This window comes from Carya illinoinensis, chromosome 13 (assembly GCF_018687715.1).
Source record: "Carya illinoinensis cultivar Pawnee chromosome 13, C.illinoinensisPawnee_v1, whole genome shotgun sequence".
Lineage (NCBI taxonomy): Eukaryota > Viridiplantae > Streptophyta > Magnoliopsida > Fagales > Juglandaceae > Carya > Carya illinoinensis.
In genome coordinates, this window is record NC_056764.1 from 14,964,548 (window position 1) to 14,990,467 (window position 25,920).

At 36.4% G+C, this 25,920-nt stretch overlaps 2 protein-coding genes across 2 annotated transcripts; both read right to left on the reverse strand.

Annotated features, from left to right (window-relative positions):
• Window positions 1–10,196: 10,196 nt before the first annotated feature.
• LOC122290980 lies at window positions 10,197–12,926 on the reverse strand. The gene is made up of 3 exons (XM_043098636.1): window positions 11,212–12,926; window positions 11,040–11,127; window positions 10,197–10,946 (listed from the first exon to the last, which is right to left on the reverse strand). The coding sequence occupies exons 1-3, from the start codon at window positions 12,924–12,926 to the stop codon at window positions 10,197–10,199; spliced, it is 2,553 nt and encodes an 850-aa protein (XP_042954570.1).
• A 3-nt stretch (window positions 12,927–12,929) lies between these two features.
• Window positions 12,930–13,784, reverse strand: LOC122290981. The gene has a single exon (XM_043098637.1). It carries the CDS (start codon window positions 13,782–13,784, stop codon window positions 12,930–12,932), a length of 855 nt encoding a protein of 284 aa, XP_042954571.1.
• Between the last annotated feature and the right edge of the window lie 12,136 nt (window positions 13,785–25,920).

Here is a 25,920-nt window from a genome sequence, read left to right on the forward strand (position 1 = left end):
ACAGCCATGTTCTTTGCTTTCCTAGAATAGAATCTGTATAGGTTATATATATACTATACAAAACAACGTATCATGTGAGTTGCACAGTTGGTTGCTTTCGAACATAATACACATTTTGCAAACATTTAGATTCCATCATACCAATATTCACAAGCTGCTATAAATTAAAAATAACATTCTCGTCAAGTTCATGCAGGGATGAGTGTAGTTAAATATCTAGTTTTTTCTCTGTTTATAAGTTGAATCTGGATGTGTCACTTCCATTCACTTTATTTTAGGTTTACTTTAACTTGTATAAATCCACGACTTATTTTAATTTTGTATGAATTTTTTTTTCTCAATTTGTCATTTGTCATTTCTTTTAATTTTATTTCTCATATTTTTGCAACTGGGCACATTACGTGCATTGCACGTTGTGCCCTTACTAGTGTGTGTGTGTATATATATATATATACCAGCAAAACATTGCCAACAATATGAGTTGCTTAACAGAGTTGGGATAAATGTTTTTGTCAGCATCAACAACATGATGGCCTGCGTAAATTTGATTCATGATCTGGTCATCGGACATGGTTAACACGCTCAGATTACGTACCCTTGAAAGGTTGATCTGCTGTAACTAGCATCATCTCGTTGCTGGCCATGGTGCTATTGGCTGCTACAAAGCTAGAGCGATTTGAGGAAGAACAGAAAACTTGGGCAGTGCACATTGAACAATTGCGTGCATGGCATATTCATAGCTATAGGAACGGGTAAATGGTGCGAGTTGCAGCATTTGAACAATATATGGTCTGATCATTCCATGCAACATGTACATATTACTCTTATTCAAACTACTTTCCCGCCGTATCATCTCTACGAACGCTTTTGAAACCATTCGATTTGATATATGCGGTTCCAATAACTCCGTTGAGAACTGTTTGTCACAAAAGATATTTTTTTGGGATAAAATTACAATTTTCGTCCCAAATGATTTGTATTAGTGCGGTGCTTGTGATAATGAAATGGCATGCATCCGTGAGTGAGAGTACCGATAAAGAACTAAAACATGAATTTTCAATTTAATAAGTATATATATTTTTTCTTTTTAGAAAAGGAAATGATGTCAGACACTACAAGAAAAAGCGTTTTTTTCCCAAAGAGGTATGTTGTGGGCAAAACTATGCATTTCGTGGGAAAAATGCTATCCTCACAAAATTCTCCCGTGGGAAGTTCGTGGCATATAAGTTGCCGAAAAAGGTATTATATCCCACGAAAACTTTACTTCGTGGCAAATAGATACTTTTCTTCACGGTGCATTCCGTGACAAGAGCCTTCACGAACTCGTGGCAAAAGGCAATTCAATTTATTAATTGCTCATGGGAATTGGATACTTCCCATGAGAGAAGTTTGTGGTTATTAGTATTACCCACGAATACTATCCGTGGGTTATTTTTGGACCCTCACGTCTGTACTACATGTCGTATGTTTTTTCCCTACCAAAATTTGCCCGTGGAAAATGTGTAAAGGCCATGAATAAAACTCGTGGAAAATATGAATTAATATTTTCAGGTTTTCATTATTCGCCACTCACGATACTTGTGGAGAAAAATATAATCTCCATGAGCATGTGTACGTCGGGAATTTGGATATTATAAATATTTGCAGAAATTTTTGCGCATGAGAAGTAATTAATTTACATGAAGGTTCTTCGTGGGAAATAGCTTTAATTTATAATAAACAAGATTATCTTTTTCCACCAATGTTGTTCCCTGGGTAAAAGTGTAAACATTGTAGGTGCCACTAAGAGGCCCGGTCCCGTAGATAATGGAATTGAAAGCCTCATAACATTTCGCAACAATTTGTACATTACTTTAGGTAAAAACCTGTTTCCACTACTTCAATTGGGTGAGATTATGGCACATATACTACAAAATACAGTCAGATATATACAAATAACACAATCCCATAATTCAAGTTATGAATAAACATTCTTACTATTCCACTGTCCATTTACAACATGTTGGAAATACATTACAAAATGTTTACCAAATGGGAAGGACAAGAGGGCCGTGATCAGCATGGTTATACTACATTCCATACTAGAGAAACTTGAACCCATATTACAATGTTATTTACTTTCCCCCTCACACAACTTGGCTCAACATAATCTTCCATAATAGCATCATCAACATTCTGTGAACCTGATCTTCCCAGCTGAACAAATGACCTTGTTTCCTCTTGTCCACACATAAAAGATACTTGAGAAGAACCTGAATAAACATGTGTACAAATAGACTAGACTTAGCTATCAATAATCTTAGATTCACATTTCTTCAACAAATCTCAAAAAATGCAACCTAGCCATAGCTATTGTGGTGTATATATATATCTACATCTTAGTATAATATATACTACCCCGGGATTTACAATATTTGGACCTCATGCATGTATATGGTAATACATACATCAAGTTAAAGACTGGAAACCTACAATATTGAATGAATTTTCCATAACAACTCAGGGAAAATAAAACTGAGTTTATATTACCAACTCCATCCAATACATTTTTTCCATAGAAACTGTCACATTTCTATGATCCTGTTATGTCACTTCCTGTAAACATGGTATACATTAAAGTACAAAACCATGTAGATGCCATATATAAGCTAGACATTCAAATCTCTAACCCTCAATGTATGTGCATGTTGTGTAAAGGCCAGAGCGGAACATACCATACTCAACAATTAATTTTGACACAATGTTACAATTATACAAGTGCTCCTGATCATAAGCTCCACCCCATTGAAAACTTCATTCTTTTGGTATCTATCACAATACCAAAAGAAGCTTCCAATCCATTTTCAGATTTCACCAATAATTCTAAACATGTATTCTTGTCCTTTTTCTCACTCATATCCTATATACTTCTCATTTGAAAATATTTCATTAGATAAACACCCTGGTAACTGAAGTAACAAAAATCCTTCAGGCTTGGCTGTGTCTAACACCATTAGATTCGACTCCTGACCAGACATTTTCTTGTATATTAACAACTGAACAATTGTATCCCAACTCTCCAACAAATGGTGCCTGCAGTATTATTTTCCCTATTCTTTTCCTGTCCCACAATCTTGAAGGTACAGAACTCCAATGATTGCTAGAGTTATTAAATATATAACTTACAATCATCTACCATTGCCTAATCTAGGAGAATGCTGTATTTTCACCCTCAGTTATCAAAACTCCCTAGGTTCTGCACAATCCTCAGATTAACTTTAACAAAACCAGATTACCACCCGTTCATGATCAATTTTAATCTAAATTCATATCAGCACATTGACATCTTATTATAATCCAGATGTGAAGATGTATGATAGAAGAATTATGAAAAACATTGTTTGGAATTATACTGCCAGCCATGTGTATATTTTAATACACTTGGCGACAGCTATGATCAATAAAATTAGTGTGCCTTTGTTTGCATCCAGCTATTTATTCTCCCAAATTGCCCAGTCAAGTATGGATCTATTCACATATTATAAACAAACCTATATTATGCATGAAGAGATAGGTATAACAACATCTTGATATTAAGCTTATTCAATAAACACTAGTTATCAGAAAGAAACTATTTACCGGCACATAACCATTTTGCACATATCCAGTAATATGTTGATAAATTCCGTTTTTGGTCATTTCCATTTCAACTGTGACCCTTCAGCTGCCTTCCATCACATAACTGCAGTGTTTTTTAACCCTAATGGAGGCAGCTACCTTAATGCTCAACCATTGTAACCCTGCAACAAAAAAATACAAAGAAGTTCAACTTCCCGGATATGTTTCTTGAGTCCGATAATTAGCTTTTCAAAACTGCGCTACATACCAGTAGGTAATAAGATCAGATATGAAAGTGACTGACTCACATTCTCAAAAAAATTGGACAGTTGCGTGAGTATCACCAAACCTGTAAAAGCTACTTCCAACTAGATTTAATAGTTATATATAGAGTAAACACAAAATAATGCTGTTAAAATGCTATAAAACCCAACCCTTTCAATGCCAAAACACCCCAACCTTCCCATACAACCCATCAAAAAAGTTGGCATACTTAGTAAAACTGCCATCTCCCTATGGGGAACACAAAACAAAAAATATCCCAAAACTTTTGTGATCCAAAAAAGTTAGAACCAACTGAGAGATGCCTAAGCATCTCCTTGAGTCTCTTGTTGAGACTCCCTACTTGTCCCCAACTGTGATGATATCATATTCAGTTGTTTGTCATGCTTAGAAAAAGCATTTCTAAGAGCAACCATATCACCCAAAATTCTCTCTAGTTGTGTCTTGTAATTGTCTGCACTATTCTTGATCTTTTCATTCTCCTCGGCCAAACGTATAAATGCCTTGTTCTTTTTCAGCGAAGGGCTGGGATCTGGAATGACTGAGTGGCCTAGCCCTTGTGCATAGCCTGATTTGAATCCTAACACCTCTTTGAAAACCTCGGCTGCAGCTTCATCACCATCTTCTTCTGATTCTGCCTCATTCAACCGCTCTATCATAAGATTCTAAATTTCCAGAAACAAAATTATTCAAACATTTCAGTGTATGAGGAATCAAAGGATTAATTAACTGAAAATAACACAGGATAAGTTAACTCACATAATTATGTTCAGCTGCTGCATTGATCCATTTACCCTTCTCCCTTGACCAATGTGTTTCTTTGTAAAATGCTATCATATTCGGTGCCTCCCCACTCTTCATGAACAAAATATATGTTAATTTTAGCTCAAGTACGGATATACAAAATTACACAACCTATTTTAATGAAAGTTTGTCTTACTTTCTCTTCCAATATCCTGACAAAGGATTTCCTTCCCCCCGTATGCTTAACCTTCTGTTTTTTTCTATTATTAGTGTTTCTATTCGACTGTTCCTGAAATAATTCACAATAAATTAATTATTTCAGCTCTGACACAGCTTACAGTACATTAATCAACTCAAGCTATACAAAAACATCATTATGACAATCAGGTATTATAGGCAGATTTATTCTAAATACTCAAAATCCCCTACTTCCCCCCCATCAATACAACTCAGGTTGTACCTTGAATGAGCTACTGGCCCACCTTGAACATAGCCACTCCCAAACATGTGGCTCCACCGACGATTTTCGACCAGCTAGTGCCTCCTCGTGTGATCCATATTTCTTATAGTGCTTGTGTAGTTCATAATGGTATGCGTTGTACTTGTCAGCAAGTGCGTTTACCACAGCTTCGCGATGGTTTTCCTTGGTCCAATCCAAAATGAAATCTGCCTGCACATGCACCAACATCATATCACATGGTTGTCGCTACTCTAACAAACATACATTAAACAGAAAATTAACTCAAACTTTGTGAAACTGCACATTTTGGGTAACCCTTACTCTAACACGATTGATAAGCTCATGCTTGTGCTTGTCGGGAACCACACTCCAGCTAGCATTCTTCATATCTGCATGTACTTTCACTATCCAACTCACTCGACTACTGAATACATTGGCATGTTCGCATGATGGACCCCTGTGCCCATCCTTTATATTTACAGGGATCTTGCCCAACTTCCGTAGCTGTTCAAATGCTGTACCCTTTGCAGGCCCTCTGCCTCGTTTTTTTATGGGTGGACCTGTAATATAAGTGTTATTACATTGAAATTATCAACAAGCGTTAGGAATCTGGCATTATACAAAGCACGCTCAATTAAATCCCAAAGTCTTTCTTTCTACATATATAAGACTTGAAAATGCCAAACCTGTGATGTCTCCCCCCTCATTTCCGTCTTGTTGTACAACATTCCTTGCGTCCTCTACTGAAACTTCTGTTACTGCTTCTGGTGCAGCATCAACTATGGGATCCTCCTCATCCCTTAGGCCCCTTCTCGAAGGCAGCACATCTGAAACAGAGGCATTTTGGCTTGCTGCTATCCGAGGTGGCCCTCGGGGTAATCGTCCCCGACGTCCACTTTTTAGGGGTGGAACTGTAATCAAAGTGGCGAATTATTATGTACTGAGCAACAAGCATATTTGACATGCAATATTAAATAGCATAAACTTCGAATGTCAATCTTTCTGCTATATTATAGAAATGGGCCTAACCTCTGATGTCTCCCCCATCATTTCCAAACTAGTCTACAGGTTGCATTACCTCCTCTACACCCACTTGTGTTACCAAATCTGGTGTGGCATCAACTATGGGGGACAACACTGCTGGAACATTTTCAATTTGGCTTGATGAAGTCCTACATGGCCCTTGGGATCGTCCCCTCCGTAAGCTTTTTATGGGTGGACCTGTAATAAAACTCTTATTAATTTATTACAGGTTAACATTCATCATTGAGTATTCATTATAACTAGCAATAACTGGCTCAGGACTTTCTTGATAAATTAAGGCTACAAAATGCCAAACCTGTCACGTCTCCCCCCCCATTTCCTGACTGTTCTACAGTGTTGTTGACGTCCTCTACAGCCACTGGTTGCACTACTTTTGGTGCAGCATCAACTATGGGATCCTCCTTATCCCTTACTCCCCGTGTTGGACGCAGCACTGCTGGAACTTCTTCGGTTGGGCTGCATGCTATCCGAGGTGGCCCTCGGGGTAGTCGTGCCCGACGTGAATTTTTTACAATCCAAACCATTAGGTTAATTGACTGTAATTACAAAATCATTTCATCAATGCAAGCTGTCTCATAACCCATGGTTAGTGCAGTTTTCGCCACTATCAAACTTGTTATAGTTTAGTTTTTTCGTACTTTTATACACTTCTATTTGCAATGACCAACAATTACATACGATAACAGACCAATGACTGGGCAAAATCATTGTTTAAAAAAAAAAACCAAGTATTTATTGCACTTCAATATAGGAATGCTGAAACACTTTACCATAGCATATTAACAAATTTGAACAGCAAAATATCAACATATAGTTCAATATGGACAGTGATCCAAACAGATTATCTTATAAGGTATGACTAAATATGGTTGCAATATTTAGGAAAAACCTTAAACTGTTATTATTGGTGTCAAGTTTTACAAAGTTCAGCTTCATAAACACTTTTGTATCATCAGTTTCAACAGCTCCTGCTAAGCAAATGCTATACTCTTTGCCTTTATCAGAATGCTTGCAATGCATATTTGTTATTGAAGATGTCCTAACCTTTTGGCAAAGTAGATCTGTCATTCCTAAGTTAAGGGCCAGATTGGAAGGGAAATGCCATGATTTTGTTGAACACGGTTTCTACCACCCTACTCTATACCTTCTATCAACAAAATTTTTACAGTAGATAAAAGAAAGCTGCTGTCTTTTTCAAGTTCATTGTTATAAAATGGATACCCCAGCAGGAAAAGTTATTCCTGCATTAAATGTCAAATCTAGCTGAGTTTCCAGTTTGTGTAAATGTTTTTACATTCAGACTGACTCACAGATCTATGTATGTTTAGAAAAATCCCTTCTTTTAACACAGGAAAACTTACATAGCTATAAACAGGAAAATCAGGAATCAGCTGAACAAAATAAGGCTGGGCTGAGTGTAACTATGTACCTGTTCTTGGGTTCAGTTCTGGTAATCCTCTTGTCACACTGAATGAACACGATGTTAATTCTGTAGGTCTGAAAATCTGATCCCGTGCAAAACCAATGGCTTTTGGGATTGTGCTTTCAGACACTACCCTCTTCTCGGTGCTTCATTCTTCAGCCAAGACTGAAAGTTCTCAATAGGTTTTTATTTGACAACCCTCTGGTACCCACGAAGCTGTGATGTAACTGGGCAGCTGTCACTTCAGCAAAAAAGTGTGGCGCGGGTTTTGTTAATTTTTTTGGAAGCTGAATTCCCGCCTCTAGCAACTCATCAATTGGTTTGAGACTATGTAATAGTTTTATTTATTTCTAATTTATGTTAATGTGCTTCAGGATTTTCTCTTGGGCTATTTGTACATGTTTCTGTTAACAAACAAACCCATACGTGTAATGGAGAAAGTTTACCTTTGTAATTAATATCTTATTTGTAACCTAGCTAGTATGTAGGGGACACATGGGCCAAATACGTGTAGGTAATGCATGCCACATGCATCCCAGCCCTCAACATTTGCCATTCAAATGTTAAATTTTTTTGCATGCCAATTGTGGCCCACGTGTACAGACATTATGGGAATGTACTCTTGCATGGTCCATTTCACATTTGTACCATAGTAGAACCCAATTAACATGAATTGGGCCTATTGTTTTGGACACTATATGCATAATGGTAACAATAGTTTCCATTTTCTTCTGTGTTAAATACAGGCCTGAACACGAATAACATTCTAAACTCTTACCTGTGTTCTTGTTTACGCATGCCCCATTGATTATATAGTCTTGCCCTGTTATTTGCATATGGTTTGATTACGTTCATGATCTCTGTGTATACAATGTTAAAGGATTGATTACGTTGGCCATTCTCTTGTATACAGTGGAAACATATGCATTACCCCCAATGTTGAAATGGCAATGATGATTGGATCATTACCTCCAACGTTTACTGGGATATTATGTCCTTAAAAACAAGTACTTTTCTTGCCCAACATTCTGTACAAAGTTTACTGCCACTGCAATATTGTTTGTGGATGTAAGTTATTCATATCTTATTTGCATCACAAGCCAAACCAATGTGATCTCTTCATCGTACATGTATTGTTTTATGCATACTTAGTAACCTCCCTTTCATGCACTTTTACTAATGTTCAGCTTAGAATATTCATACTAGCCTCTTCACAATATTATATCACTCTGCCAAATTAATTGTTGCACAGTTCCAATTCAGCCTTATTCCATAAATCAGTACGTCATTTACAATTATGCTGAACCATTCTTGAATAAGTTTGATGCTCTGCTTTGGCGTTGGTGGTATATAATGTGCCATATATACCTTGCTTCATGCACTTTTAGTTATAATCATTTGGATTATATTCCATTCTGCAAAGCAGTGTTTGAATATGTCATACTTACAACAAATATGCCGTTAAGATATTTGCTGGTCCTTTATATATGTTTGATTGAGTGGCTGGTGTATGGTGAACTATATAGGATGATGATTAATAGGAGTCTCTTTCTTGTTAGTTGGGTGTTGATATGCTTTCTATCATTTTTGTATATGGCTGCTCCCCCATAAGCCATTCATGACACCATGGTAATCATATTCCAAGGTGTAAATTAAAGTGTTTGCCTAGTTACATCAGCTAGGGATTAATGTAACTAATCCCTTCTGCGTTGTATCACATTCATTAACTCAATGCTTGGGAGTATGATTCATATCATTTAGCTACCCCAACATATCCTCTGCCAATATTGCTAACTACTGGGACAAAGTTGGGCTATATTAAGGAGAATTGAAATACATGTATGTTAATTTACCTGTAACACCCATACCGATTGGTAAAATCCCTTCTTTTAATAGGGACATTTTAGGTGATATAACATCTTCCAAAATATACTCATGCACACTGCCACTACACACTACTTGACGACAACCTTATATCAACTAAATATCCTGGGCAGAAAGCCAAACAGTTTTCAATACATGAAATATACTGTTACATAAGTACCATAATTAGACTACAGATTCCTTATAGTTCAATATCAGGTACGTCATAAACAGGCAAATCATTACAAAACCAACCAAATGCATCACCACATAATATGCAAATCAGTGTAACATGAGCATTTAATATATCACAAAAGTCAGCCTTAAATGCATATTGTAAACCAACTGAATAACAAAATGACCTCACATGCTGAACCACATTATCATTTGTCTACTCCCTTGACACATGCATTGTTGAAGTGTGGAGATGGAAGGGCACAAGTAGGTAACCTCACGCATTGTCTGCAAGGATAATCATTTACACCAAGTCAGGCCACAATATAATTCATCCTAAGTTAATATATACATGTTTGGTTTTTATGGAAATACTTAATATTTAACATAATAAGAAAGTTGAATATGTGATAAGGTACTGCTTTAATCAACTGAAATACATGTCTGGTCGAGTTAAACTCTCTGAACTCTTTAACTTAATGAAAGCAATAATGATGTTAAGTGACCAACCACATTCACAAGAATTATATAGAATATAATTCTTTCCACAAGTGCATGCTGTTTATAACTAGAAATCAAGTGTCATATTTAGTACCATCATTATCCCCGTCATCTATGTTCTCCATCCAAAAAATCATTGTTTTGCACGTCATCATTATCAGTGTCCTCATCATCACCTATTGGGGATAATTGTGATCTAGATATGGTTGATGGATCAACTGGTAATTGCTCTTCCCCGACCCGGGTCAATGGATTGAGAAATCCATCATTTTCATCAACAGGATCATAGTTCCTAACATCAGTGTCACTATCGTCTTCTGCGTCAACAGTGGAGGAATCATCATCATCATCATCATGGAATTCTGATGATTTATGCCCAATATTGTAAACATTCCTAGTTGATATCTTGTGTACTGCATGCCAACTTCCCCCCAAAGTTGGGTCCTTAATGTAAAACACTTGCAATGCTTGGGAGGCTAGAGCGAAAGGCTCATCTTTATACCATTGCCTCAAAGTATTGACACTTGTGAAATGATCCCCAACTTGTATCCCTCTTCTCTTGTCGCCAATGTCCCACCAATCACATTTGAACAAGAAGCACTTACGCCAACCCATGTAGCGTAATTCTATGACCTCCGTCAACTGGCCGTAGTAGTCAACAGGGTTACCTTGATGGTTGCCATAAACAACAACCCCACTGTTTTGGGTGAGTCGACGCGTTTCGAGGTTCTTCGAGTGAAACCGAATTCCATTCATGATACAGCCATGGTATGATGCGACCAGTGGATCTGGTCCACATGCTAATGCATATATGTCATCTGTCACCTCGGGAGGAGTCATTGCATGCAACTCCGCAATCTACATTGAAATTAGACAAATGACTTCAGAATCATGTTCATGCTCCTTTTCCATTAAAGGGTATTGTTTATATTTAAATAAGGGAAATCTTACGCGTGCTCTAAACCATGATGGGAATTGACTTTGGTGCCTATGCTCGAAGTTACTCAAGCCCTCTTCCTTCATCTTGTTATAATGGTCACTACAAAAACCAGAATCGATATTAAGTTATAAACTTACAATAAAAGACAATTCCAAGTTAATAACATCACGAGGGTGCACTTACTCTATATAGTGCTCAATCTCCGGGCAATTATTAAGCACGTACCACTCAGCCTTGGACAACACGGTACCAGGCAATTCAGATATTTTTGCCCCACCTAATGGGCGAACCTTTTGGGAGAAAACAGATAAACTTGGCTGTTGGGAGCATAAACCAACATCAATGTTCCTTTCCTCTCGGTTATGTCTAGTCTCAATATCATTAAGGTACATAGAGCAAAATGTCAAGCACTCTACGTGAACATATGCTTCAGCAATGGATCCTTCTGGACGAGCTCTATTGCGAACGTACCTCTTAAACTTACCCATATACCTCTCAAAGGGGTACATCCACCTGTACTGAACAGGTCCTGCTAGCAACGCTTCGTCTAGTAGATGAATAGCAAGGTGCACCATGATATCGAAAAATGCAGGTGGGAATATCATTTCCAGTTTGCAGAGAATGATGGGGATATTTTTTTGAAGCCGTTCCAACACTGTTTTATCTAGTGTTCGAGAACATAATTCTTTGAAAAACAAGCACAACTCTATTAGGGCTCGACGCACATTAGCAGGTAGGAACCCACCAATTACAACCGGCAACAAGTATTGCATGAATATATGACAATCATGGCTCTTCATTCCCATTATTTTCCCGTCACTAACGTTGACACACCGGGCAATATTTGAGGCAAAACCATTAGGGAATTTGACGTCTGCCAACCGAGCACAAAGACTCCTTCGCTCAGTTGCATTTAACACGTAACATGCACACTGCATAGAAGTACGATCACCATCATGTTGTAGATGTAACTCTTTCCTTAGTCCAAGATGTTCCAAATCCCTACGCGCATTGGCAGTGTCCTTACTTTTGCCATCAATATCCATCAAAGTTCCCAACACATTATCACAAATGTTTTTCTCAATGTGCATGACGTCCAAGTTATGTCTTAATCCCAAGTCTAACCAGTATGGAAGCTCAAAGAAGATACTTCTTTTTGTCCAATTAAGTTCATTGGGCAAACGTTTCCTCTTCTTTGAAGTAGATTTACCAAACTGCACATCTGAGACCTCATTTAATTGTTCCAATAAAGCATGTCCTGTGATCAATTTAGGTTGGAGACGGTTTTCCTCCTTACCATTAAAAGCATTTTTTTTCCGTCTCCAACTATGATCTACCTCCAACCAACGACGATGGCCCATATAACAGTGTTTTTGGCCATGAACCAACCACAATGAATCTGTTTCAGCATTACAAGTAGGGCAGGCCATCTTACCCTTTGTGCTCCAGCCGGAGAGATTAGCATATGCAGGGAAGTCATTAATAGTCCAGAGCAATGCCGCCCTCAATACAAAGAATTCTCGTTTGTATGCATCATATGTACGAACTCCCTCTTCCCATAATTCTACCAACTCATCTATTAGTGGATGCATGAACACGTCAATATCATTTCCCGGTGCCTTTGGTCCAGGGATTAACAAAGACATCATCAAGTATGGATCCTTCATGCATAACCAAGGAGGCAAGTTGTAAGGCACAAGTAGCACCGGCCAAATACTATACGGCTTGCTCATGTTATTGAATGGGTTGAACTCATCACTCGCTAAACCAAGTCTGACATTACGAGGATCTTCAGCAAATGAGGCATGCTTCCTATCAAAGTCTTTCCAGACCTGTGAATCTGCCGGATGTCTCATGTGGGTGGTATCATCAACACGCTCTGTTTTATGCCACCTCATGACTTAGGTAGTCTTCTTTGACACAAACAATCGTTGCAACTGCGGCTTCAAAGGGAAATATCGGAGGACTTTTTTGGGTAACCTATGTTGGGTAGATGTGCTTGAGGCCCACCTAGATGCATTACATTTAGGGCACTCATCCTTCTCAGCATTCTCTTTCCAAAATAAGGCACAATCATTTGGATATACATGTATCTTTTTGTAACTAAAGCCCAAACCACGTTGTAATTGGCGAACCTCGTTATATGAGGTAGGGAAATGTGCTTGAGGAAATGCAGCTTGCAACAGCTTGATAACCATGTCAAACGACTTCACAGTCCAACCACCAACAGTCTTTATATGAAGCAACTTGACTATGAATGATAGCTTTGAGAACTTAGAACAATTTGGATAGAGTGGCATTTTGGCATCATCTAGCAACTCATCGAAGTTAGGGGGTATTGGAGTATGAGCGGTGTGTCCTTGGGGAACTCGGTCTGCTTCACCTTCTGGACTAGAGGAATTGTCCATGAAGGATCCAACACGGATGTCATCTAACATCTCGTCGACATCATCAATGTAGTCATTGTAGGAATAGTCATCAATACCCTCTTCATCCGACAATGTGGTGTATTGCAAAGTTTCCTCCTCGCCATGGAATATCCATTCTGTATAAGATGTATCTATCCCGACAATGAACAAATGATCCTCAACCATAGAGATAGGATGGAAAGATCGATTTCGGCATCGCTTACATGGACACCTAATGCAGTCTCTCCCCGGTGCACGGGCCTTCGCCATATCTATGAATTTTTTTACGCCCTCAGCATATTCGTTGGAACGCATCCTATCTTCAATATGCATCCAAGCCCTATCCATCTGGTAACGACACAAGAAATTGTACAAGTTCAGAAGGATATGAAAGAATTCTTGGTAGACTAGAGAAAGTAGGAACGATTATAATGGTTTGGGGGAGGGAAAACTCTTTCATCTCAGAAAGAGTGGCAGAAGTTAGATGCTGACTATTCAGATCACATGAAAGCCTCATATAGTTTAGTAGATGAGGTCCAATTGACTTTACCTAAGAGAATTGGTTCAGGTAAACTCAGGCTAATGAATATAGGTTTGCTTCTATGGTCATTTATTCACGGTCTAAGTTGGACAGTTTTTTAAAATTGTGTGATCACATTAGCTAGGAAGTTCTATGGTGTTAAGTTAGCTAACGTGCTTACTTCTGGGCCGTCCAAATGTTTTTTTCCAATTTACATTTGAAGGTAGCACACAGAATGTCTACCATACAAAAACATTTAATTGCGAGAGTTTGAGGAACCATATGAACTGAAATACGCATTAATTTCTGGTATAAAAAGATGGTGAACGGCTTATTGCTTCCACTTAGTTCCAAGAATTGGCCCTCTAAGCTATTGGGTTTGCAAAAAATGTTTTTACTGGCTTTTTTGTATACATAGATGTATTGATGGTGTTATGACGGACTTGCATGGGGAACAAAATTTCTGTAAGGTATGACTTGTATTGTTAAACTTATGTATGAATAATCCCAATTAGAGTGTAGTGGTAATCAATTGTTGTTGTAAGGGAGAGCAGGTATTTGATTTAAATAGATTTCATATACAATGATCAGTTTATTGTACCAACATGTCATAATAGTATCAAATACAAACTTCGAATTAAAAATGGTTAGTGTAATTGTTCAAATGGAAAAAATTAATAAAAAACTATATTAAGGGAAAATAATAACATTACACAACATTATGGTTTTGTCTAATCCAATGTGGAGTGATGAATAGGGAGGTATTAACATTTTAATTGAAAACATGTATCTATCAACAAAATTCTGAAGATGGCTTTGAATAAACCCCATAATTAGTATGATATCATGTGAGTATATAGAGACCCAAAATTCTGAGAGCCATTCTTGGGAAACTTACACATAACTGGTGTTCTGATTAATAAAAGTATCAGAAATCTGATTATTTAAAAAGATAACCAGGTTTTTTTATATAAGCAAAATAGAGGGGTGGTTATTACATTCTACCAATGGAAGGCATCATCCCCCTCATTTCCAAACCACAAGGCCGTGAATATGTAATAAACACACGCCGATCGATTTATATATGGGGGATACATTATTAATTTAATCTAATGTCCAGAATCAGTCCATTATATGATTAAGACAAGACTGTTAAAGCAGAGAGAGGTTTGTATCACAAAAATAAAATTTCGTTGATAATTTATTAACCTTGACACCAGTGATTTTGACATTGGATTGGGTACCAACTGAAAAAGCAACTTCAGTACTGCTCTTTCCATGCATCAAGGTTAATAAGTACTACAAGTTCAACATCCTGTTTTGTGGCAAATAATTGTGGCATTTAACCTATTTATTTGGAAACATCCAAACATGCTCAATCATTTGCCATATCCTATCAATAAAATACTTGATAATTTGGGGTTGCTATCATCTAGATTGGTGGTTTTTATATGGGAGTGTGGCTATCATCTATCACCCATGAACGGCTATGAGCACAAAAACTCAAGAAATCTAATGATTTCTAGCACTAACAGGGCAGATCTCCCTGTCCTGAGATATATAATCATGTAATTCCAAGTGTAAAACATTCATAAGCCTGATTCACATACCAAATAGCCTAAAGGGATAAACAATCGATCACATAAAAACTACTTGTCCTGCGTGATGCCACAAAACCACCAATCCAATTCAATTAAAGAAGCTGCAAGTGGGATTTTCACAATACGAAAAGTGCACAAAAATCGTACTAGGCCTCAAGAACCAGAGATACACAAGCATAGAAATCTCTTCCTATAGGCGATAGAATTACCAGGGGAGAGAGAGAGAGGGAAATTTGAGAAGAGAAATTAACAATAGGCAAATGTTCTTAAGAGAGAGATTAACCTTTTTCCGTAGCTATTCAGCAATCAATAGCGTAGCCGTGAGTTGCGGCAACCATCCTACAGTGAGGTTCCACGGGGCGGCGAAACGAGAAACCACCACCGGCGTATTTGGTGAGATTATGCGGTGTTGAACGGGTCAATTTGGGCTAGGGATCTCTTGGGCGCAGATTTAAGAGAGAGATGGAGATTTATTCCAGAAATTGCAGCAAAAACAAAGCCGGTGTGATTCTCTTGCCCGTTTGTGTCCTCAACTGGCGGTAGTGATTCTCTCCGAGGCCGTGAAAAGAGAAATTTCGGCCGGATTTTCCCTCAGATTATCCAGTGTTGAAGGGCACGATTTGGGCGTTAGGGTTCTCTTGGGCGCAAGTTGAAGGCATCGATTTCTGGTGTGTTTAGTTTATATTGTTATCGGCAAAAATTAAAATAGACTAGAGGTAACAACGGCAAACTTATTAACACGAACACTATCTCCTCGCTTTAATAGGTTAAAGGCCATGACTTTTCATCCGTCACACGTTTTTTGGTGATAAACGTCAAAACCTATTGCAACGGAAGGGATTTGTCCCATTATCTAGTATTTCCCACAAGCGTTAGTCACGAAAAATAAAATCATCAGAAAAAACGCTTTTTCTTGTAGTGTCATGCGTATTGACTTTGAGGGACATTCATAAAAGAAAATTAACATTAAGCTTTCCAACTTGTAGCTTGAATGCATCCCACAGCCCGTTTAATTACAAACTTTCATGAATTAAGCAAAAAATAGAGATCAAAGAAAGAAAAATTATAACAACGCAAGCAATCCAATAGTACTCTTAGAATTATTAATTACATACGTACACAAGCTGACAAGCAGCTTCACTCTAGTACTTGAATATGGGAATGACAGTACATACAGTTTGTATGAGAGTGAGAATCAACAAGACAATAGCAGCAACGGTACCAGCACCCATCCAAGGCGTGCGAAAGTAATCCTCTCTCAAGCTACTCTTCAGAATTACATACCAATGTTTTCTACGGAAATCCACCAATTGCCTACATAGATCATAAAAATCATCACTGACGTCCCTATATTTGATACCTGGGCACCAATTGTTCACATTGATTTTCTCTTGAGCAAGTATATCCACATCTTTGCGTGTATTGAATCTATTGATAAGCAAATCTAACATGACACATATGCTTCATCTGGACAGTGACATTGCTCCCAGGCCACAAGGTTCCGAGCATAAATCTCCGCGCCGGCATAGTCTGATGTAAAAATTGGGATTTCCAGCACTCCCTCATTAAATTTTAGGTCAAGTAAGGATCTGTTTGAACTTGGCTTAAACTTCAATCCTGCCTCAGCCAGCAGGGAGGCACAATACATTTCCGTAACTACTTTAAAATTTCTTTTTGGGAGACTTGTGTGAGGAGGCAAGTAAGAGTATCTAACCAAATCAACAAAGTGCCTTATTTCTTCTGGATCATCAGGAAGTTTTCCTTGATAGTTGAAAATTCCAAAGAATCGAAAGGAAAGCTCAAGGAAGCTGGGCATCGGTGGGACCAGTGGAAGCAGCTCATATAATTTCTTTATTATAAAGAAAGGAAGTTGATTCTCAAGTAATATCAAGTCTAATCTCATCCTAGAAGTTACCCATGGTTTTTGCAGCATAAAGTCGTCATCTGTCCATAATTCTAATGAGCAACATCTCAAGAAAAACTCAATGATGAAGCTCGCATCCATCAGGATAATTTGCTTCAATGTATCACGATCAAATGAAATGGCCTCTACATAACTTTCACGTACGCTTTCTTCCGAATCTTCTATTATGCTTGCTAACTGCTCCCTCTTCTCGATTCGTGACATGAAAATCCTCAGAAATTTCAGTTTATAATTTTCCATGGATTGCAATTTTTGCGAACTATAGTGAAAAGGCCCTATCGAAATAAGCTGAGGAGCGTAAGCTTCTCTAATCTGTTCCCGATTCGTATCCGGAACCCTGTAAATAGTTCGACGTGATCGGCGATTAAGCGATATTCTTGCAGTAGGCTCGCTTTTATCTAATAACCGTGACAGCCACTTATATTCATTTTTCGTTGCAGCACTTTCGGAGTGTTCATAGCTGCTGAATTTCCTGACGAAAAAAACAGGAGCCACCGGCCTTCAAAATAAATTGGAAGGAAATATAGTTCCATGACTTTGCAATTAAATCTCATTTTAAAATGTAAAACTAAAAAAGCCAAGAAATTATTATATAACGTGAATTACACATTGTGTACACAAACGTGGGTTTTTCTATTAAATGCATGCTGACACATGGTCTACCATTCGGGAGGAATGGTAGTTGATACTAACACGGTGAGATTTGACAAATCTCAACAAGTTAAAAAAGAAAAGAAAAAAAAAAAAAAAAAAAAAAAAAGCCTTACTAGAGACCAAAAGCTATTTTGATTATGACAAAAACGACCCACTTAAAAAATTATGAACAATATACACCCTTTAATTTTTTATGAGAGAGTGGGTATATTATAAACTTTCAAAATTGTCATAAATTAGAAAGAAAAACATGCAACTAAATTACAAGAAGGAAAAAAAGCCTAATCTCGGTGAAGTTCCGGATAAAAATACAACCTTAGAATTTAATGCCATTCACTTGAAACAACAGAAAGTAATTAATATAATCTCCATCAACTATATATATGATCCAGCTTTTATCACAAGTAGTAAATGTTTATGTTAAAAATTGTAAAAAATGATCAGTGTCTATATCACTGCTGAGGGAAGGAAATATCGGATCACTGGCCTGGTAATTTCGAAGTAGTACTCTGATGAGCTTTTATGTGCTACTGATGAACAAGAGGTGGCTGTTGATCACCCTTTCGGAAACTTGGCAGCAATGGTACGCGGGGAGTATATAAACTTAACAATGAAATGTTGATCTAGAGTGGCCGTGCTACTCTCAAGCATTACAACGATGGTTATATATAGAGAAATAGAGCCACATTTTGCTATCTCTCTCACTTATTATTCGTCTTGTAAAGTAGACCTAGCATTTTAAATGAATTCAAGTCAATTTATAAATTTATTTTTGTAAAATCTCTTTATACTTGTAGCAATTTTCTTGAATGTTTAAATAATACTATTTGAGAACATTGTTAAAATTAAATTAATACAAACTTGTAGGGGTGTAGATCCAAATATGAATCCGGATACCTCAAATATTGTATTATTTGACAAAGTTCCTCAAATAATGCTTCTCAAATAATGAATACCTAAAAAATGAATTAGTTTTGACAAAGTCCCAAAACAAATTCATTTTTTTCTACTTTATCCTAGAAAGGTGAATTAGTTTAAACTGTTTAATACTTATTCTTCTTCTTCTTCTTTTTTATTTTTTATTTATTTTTATTTTTATTTTTCTTTTTTTAAGCAAGTAATTTCATATATAAACTATGCGGCTATATGATACAAAATTTCATGGGATGGAAGTCCCCAACAATCATCTCAAAACAAACAAATGCAATACCAGTGGAATACAAAAAGATGGATCCGGAGCCAAAAATTGGCTCCCTCCCATTTCCCACCAAGGGAAAGCCGCTTGAAGTGGTTTTAGAATAGTCTGATAAATAGACTATTAGACTGTGACTAAAAGTCATTATGATACATCGTTTTTACATGTATTTTTATTGAATGAGTTTTTAATTTAATTAAAATATTGGTTCTTTTATTTTAAATTTATCAAGCTTTATTTGGATTTATTTAGTTGTGAAATTTATTTAGGTATACACCAGTTTTGTATTTTTCAAAACTGATTATGCACCAATTACTCTCCTAAACCGGTATTCTAGTTTTACCAATTTCTAGTCCGGTTCGGTTCGGTTCTTAGTTTTAATATACTATATTATATAATATAGTATATTATAATATATAATACTATAGTGATAATATATTGTAGTATATTATAATATATAGCGATATATATAGTATTAGTATAACTATTAACACAATAAACTATAATGATATAAGATTTTAAAATTTAATATTATACTATTTAGTAATTTATCATATAATACAAAACTATTTTATATATAATTATATATTATATAAAAATATTATATACAATATAATTAATTAAAATATATATATAAATTGGGCTGGTCCGCTTTTAGAAAAAGAAAAATGAGAACCAGACCGATTTTGATTGGTTTTAAGAAAAATAAAACCGGTACTAGACCGAACCAAATTGGGTATCGAACCGGTTTGGTCCGGTCCAATCTGGTTTACTTGTTCATCGGTTTTTTTACACCCCTAGTTGATACATCGGCGAATGACCTTTACTGTCTGTGGTGGCACATGAGGGACACGCGCCGCTCAAGGAAAAAAGGTAGTGGTCAGAATTGAGAGATTTGAAGCTACTGATCTTAGTAGTGTCATGTGTGACAGTGGCAAAGCCTATCTAACGCGATGGTGCATGAAATTCTTGCGTTGTATGGGACACACGTGAGACTTGTGCGCTATTTTTTTGGGCAGTTTTCTTTGAACAGCTGACATATCGGTGGCTGGAGATCAATTTGGTGGCATGGTGCAGGAGGCCGATAGGCAATAAATCAGCGCATCTTAATGCTATAGATGGAAAATAACGAAAGAACTACTACAAAGGAATATTATAAACAGTTCCAACTTTGACAGTTGAATAAAGAGAAAAGGGTGCAGGAGAGAAGGGTGACCAAAAAGTCCCTGTTAGTGGATACTGAACAATTGTTAACTGTTTAATGCTTCAATCGGACCATAAGTCTCCCCATCCAAATTCCCGTCTTTTTTTTTCCTCCCTTTTCATAAGTCTTTGTGAAAGTAATTAACAACACGCGTTTAAGGTTTCAATTGAGTAATGATAGGCACGCAATCTTTTACACAAGTAATACTTTCTATAACTATATTTTAAAAAGACGATATATTTTTATAAATTAGTTTATAAAAATCTTTAATTTAAAATATGGTCATGGAAAAGCCTTGTGGCTTGAATTCTTTATGACGAGAGCAAAGAATTAAAGAGAATGCAGGTAATCCAATTAAACGCCATAAAATCATATAAAAAGACATACAAAATATTTAAGCTTGTTTTATAGTGGGATATTTAAGCCACCGTTTCATTTCAAAGTTCGTCTCAACTTATTTAATCTCATCTTATTTAATTATTATATTTTTTTAAATTCACACACAAAATATAATAAACAATTTAATTTTTTTTAATTTAAAAATAATAATATTATTAAAAAATAATATTTTAAAAATATTTTACTTAACTTTCATATTAACTCATTTAATCTTAATTCACTATTCAAAATACATAATTCTTTATATTCCTTTATTTTATTTCTCTTCTCTTTCTAATCTCTTCAAAATCTGAACTGGTTGGAAGTAGAAAATACATAATGATGGGCCCCGAAAAACGTGATCCGAATTAAGGATGAAAGGATGTCATGGCATCGTGACATCGTTTTTATCTTACGCACCCTATTCTTTCTTTTCGTCTTTCTATATTCGAAGCGTACGTTCCTGTTTGTGATGCGATGCTTTGAACAAAGAAAGTCCAATTAGACACCACGTCAAGAATTAAGAAAGAGAGATGATATTCATCATTTAACACTATATATTTTATGCCAAGAGCATGTGGCTCAGATGGCATAAGACTCAGCCTCTATAAGAGAGGTCTTGGGTTCGATCCCTCCCCAATCCCCAATATCAAAAAAAAAAAAACACTATATATTTTATATATTTTAATATTATTATTTTATTTTATTTTATTATTATTAAACTAATTAAGTTGTTCTACTTATCATCCATACACCACGTATTTGTTATAAAAAAAATAAAAAATAAATATGATGTGTGAAAATAATAAGTATAATTATTCAAAAAAAAAATGCTTCGAATAAACTGAAAGAACACATCTTTACCCATAGGGCAAGAATGAAGTTTCGAATAAATAACTAGAAGAAAAGTCTAGCACTAATGGCAACAATTAGGGATCGTTTGGAAAATAGTTTTATCTTAGGTACGCTATTCTTTCTTTTGGTCTTTCTTTATTTGAAGCGTATGCGATGCTTTGAACAACGAAAGTCCAAGACACCATGCATGCCAAGAATTAAAAAATGCTTGGAATTAGGGGCGCAGTGGAGGCCCGCACACCACTACCCTGCCTCATCCGCCCCACCCTCGCATTAGTCGCATGCCTGGGTGGGCTACCCCGCTCTGCCCATGCCGAGGTGGGGGCAAAGAGAATGCCCAGCCGGGCAAGGGTAGGATAACCCCAGCGGGGCCTCGCCCCACCCCCCGCTTTGCTCCACCATATATATAAAAAAAATATATATTTTTATATATATTTATGTAAATAAATATTTTGTATATAGATATATACAATTTGTTAAAGATTTGATGTTGTATTTAAGTTATTTGATTGCCATGGCCTCCTAAACCAATCTTTATATAGGAGATCAAGGCAATACAATAACCATGGTTAAGCAATCTAAGACTTATTATTAAGTCTTAGATTGCTTAAGTATAGTTATTGTATTGCCGTAGCCTTCTATATAAAGGTTAGCTCAGGAGACCAAGACAATTCAAAATATAATTCTTTCTTTTTATATAATTTGGGCCCAAGAAATATTTTTGAACTCAAAAATAATTTTTTAAATCCAATGGATTGGCCTAGGCGTGGGGCGGGGCGGATGACCTTTTTTACCTCGCCACTTGCCGGGGCGGGGTTTTCAACCCTTTCCCTATATGCTGCGGGGCGGGGTGGGGGAAGGGGCGGCCTCCCCGCCCTACACCATGCGGGTAGCACCCCTACTTCGAATAAAGTGAAAGAACACGTCTTTATCCATAGGGCAAGAATCAAGTTTCCAATAAATTAACTAGAAGAAAAGTCCAGCACTAATGGCAACAATTAGGGGTTGTTTGGAAGATGGTTTTATCTTACATACACTATTCTTTCTTTTGGTCTTTCTTTATTCGAAGCGTACGTTTCAGTTTGTGATGCGATGCTCTGAACAAAGAAAGCCCAAGACACCACGGCAAGAATTAAAAAATGCTTCGAATAAATTGAAAGAACACATATTTACAAGAATCAAGTTTCAAATAAATTAACTAGAAGAAAAGCCAGCACTAATGGCAACAATTAGGGGTTGTTTGGAAGTTGGTTTTATCTTATGTACGTTATTCTTTCTTTTGGTCTTTATTTATTCGAAGCATACGTTTCAGTTCGTGATGCGATGCTCTGAACAAAGAAGGGCCAAGACACCACGCCAAGAATTAAAAAATGCTTCGAATAAATGCCAAGAATCAAGTACTTTCGAATAAATTAACTAGAAGAAAAGTCCAACACTAACGGCAACAATTAGGAGTTATTTGGAAGATGGTTTTATCCCAATCCATCTCATATCATCTCATTTTATTTCTTTTTTAAATATCGTTCAAATATAAATACTTTTCAATTTCAAATATTTAAGATTTCATCTAATCACTATCTAATCATTACAATTTTTTCAAATTTTCAAACAAAACACAAAAAACAATTCAATAACTCTCAAAACAAAAATAATATTAAAAAGTAATATTATAATAATATTTTAACTTTATAATATTTTTATTGAACTTTTTGTATGCCAAGAATTTAGAAATGCTTCAAATAAACTGAAAGAATTCGTCTGATCCAAGACTTAAGTGGCTTATGTGTCACACTTTAGTAAATATATTATATTTATATATATTAATTTAAAAGCGTTTTTACTAGTATTAGATTCTGGATAATTAAAATAAAGATAAATATTCATTGGGGATCTTGATAGAAGAAAATAATGCTTTAAAAATTGTGAATAAGGGTCTTGGCCAATCTATATAAAAGCATGTGATTATCTATCAATCGCAACTGTAAAAATTTAGGTAGGCTAAAAACCTCTATCTAACACTCTCCATGTTGAAAACCTGTGAGGGTTCAAAATTAAAAAATAATTTTTTCTACAAATACTTGATCAACGATTGTTAGATCTAAGCATTCTAATGATTATTTAATTATTTGATTTTCTCCAAAATGTTACATTAATGGTATTAGAGCCAACTCTTGTGCTATGTTGTTCAGTATGTATATCAATTTTGATATGAATTTTTGTTGTATATATTTGTTTCATAACTCGAATATATTTTTGACATGTGAGTTGTTGTCGTTTGAGTTTATCTTTCTGATTCAAAAATATATTGAACCCTCACAAAGGTTTTTATTAAAATATATTACAATTAGAAATTTGATAAAGTTGTAATAATTAAGTAATGATTAGAATAAAAAGTTGAAGATTTGAAATTGAAAAGTGTTTGTGGCGCCCTCGACCCCCACTTGTGTTTTGGTGGAAGTCGTGACATCAGGATGCTGGCCACTCGGGTCATGAACCCTTAGCGCATTGTGATAACAAAGAGTGTGCGTACATGCAACAAAATGGTGTGTAGTTAATTCGTAGTGAAAAAATAAAACATCACCTTCCAAATAATCCATAAGTCTCCAAGCTCCAACCATAGACACGAAAATTATTACTATCATCCCACAAAAATAAAAGAACAAGAAATACACTTAACCGATGGGGAAAGATCCCAATCTTCACTCCTCTAGAAGAGTCGGATGTCCATACTCGCAGATGAGGACGCTACAATGAGATTTTGCAAAATCTCAATAAGTGAAACCAAGTCTAACACTCAAAATACAAGTATATGGTGAAATATGAAATTATGCAAACAAGAAATTACAGAGAATTATGATGTTTACATTTTATCAAACTCAAGTATGCACCCATTTATCACACAAGACACTACGCACCTGAAAATCACGCTTTTAATTTTGAAAACATCAATTTGATTAACGTATGCGCCATGGTCTTTCCTATGGACCACTCACACCACGGGTAAAGACTATGCATGTGACTTCATAACAAGCGATGTCCAACTCTGTGCTTGGTGTGTACTCAACAAGGCATTCTCTAGCCTCCACCAGCAGAGAGGCAACAGACTCGACACGAGAGAGTTATGTCTAGTGCAAACCCGTTATTGCCTAGTGAAAAATCCAAGAGATGTCACTTAGTTTTACATGGTATAGGAGGACCAGAGGAGCTCCATCGAGGTAATGTCTCATCTCGGCTTGAGGTCGTTATACTGACACACCCGACAAAAAATCCATAAAATCATTTTATTAATGTATTCACCATGGTCTCTACTATGGACCATCCATACACTCTGGCTCTCTTTGTCACACCACAGGTAGTGATCGTTCGTGTGACTAGGTTACAAGCGATGCCTAGCTTTGAGTCGAGCGTATATGTGACTAGGCATTCTTTCGCCTCCACCAACAGAAAGGCAATAGAGTTGACCTAAGAGAGTTATCGTCTTGCCCAAGCCTATTGTTGTCCGTTGGCAATCCACGAAACATCGATCACTCAGTTTTATGTGCTTCCGAATGACCAAAGTAGCTCTATTGAGATAATACCCATCTCATCTTGGGTTCGTCATATGCACTCACCCTAAAAAAATCCTTTAACTAAGAAACAAACAATTTTACAAATTTTAGCTTATACCCACAAAAAATCAGAATTTAATGAGATAATTGTCGACAATAGCTATCAATTATAAAGCAACAGAAAATACAACAATTTATAAGTGAATGATATAACAACAACAATATTTATTAAGATAAAAAAAGAATATATTTCAACAACACATACAATCCCAACGTACATCACAACCAACAACAAATTTCAGACTTGACACTTCATAAGGGCTCTCGACCACCACACAAATTCACAACCAAATTATAGTTTCCATCCCAACTGTTCACAGAGGCTCTCGGCCACCACACAAGTTCACAACCAGATTGCATGATACACAATTTCAAAATTTTCGACAACAACTAATTTCAATGTTAGTTCCAAGGATTACTTACAACATGGTAACGAAATGTGGTGGACAAAGATGGAAATGCTCACACTGAAGCCAAAACAGAGAAGGTTAAAGAAAGAGGAAAGAGAGCGTAAGAAAGGGAGGGAGAACTAAGAGAGAGAGAGA

Excerpts from the sequence above, each read along its gene's own strand:
- LOC122290981 (XM_043098637.1), bottom strand. The coding sequence starts at position 13,784 with ATGGATAGGGCTTGGATGCATATTGAAGATAGGATGCGTTCCAACGAA.
- LOC122290980 (XM_043098636.1), bottom strand. The coding sequence starts at position 12,926 with ATGAGGTGGCATAAAACAGAGCGTGTTGATGATACCACCCACATGAGA. Across the intron at positions 11,128-11,211 it reads GAGATTGAGCACTATATAGA|TGACCATTATAACAAGATGA; the intron begins GTAAGTGCACCC and ends TGGTTTTTGTAG. Across the intron at positions 10,947-11,039 it reads CATCATGGTTTAGAGCACGC|ATTGCGGAGTTGCATGCAAT; the intron begins GTAAGATTTCCC and ends ATTTCAATGTAG.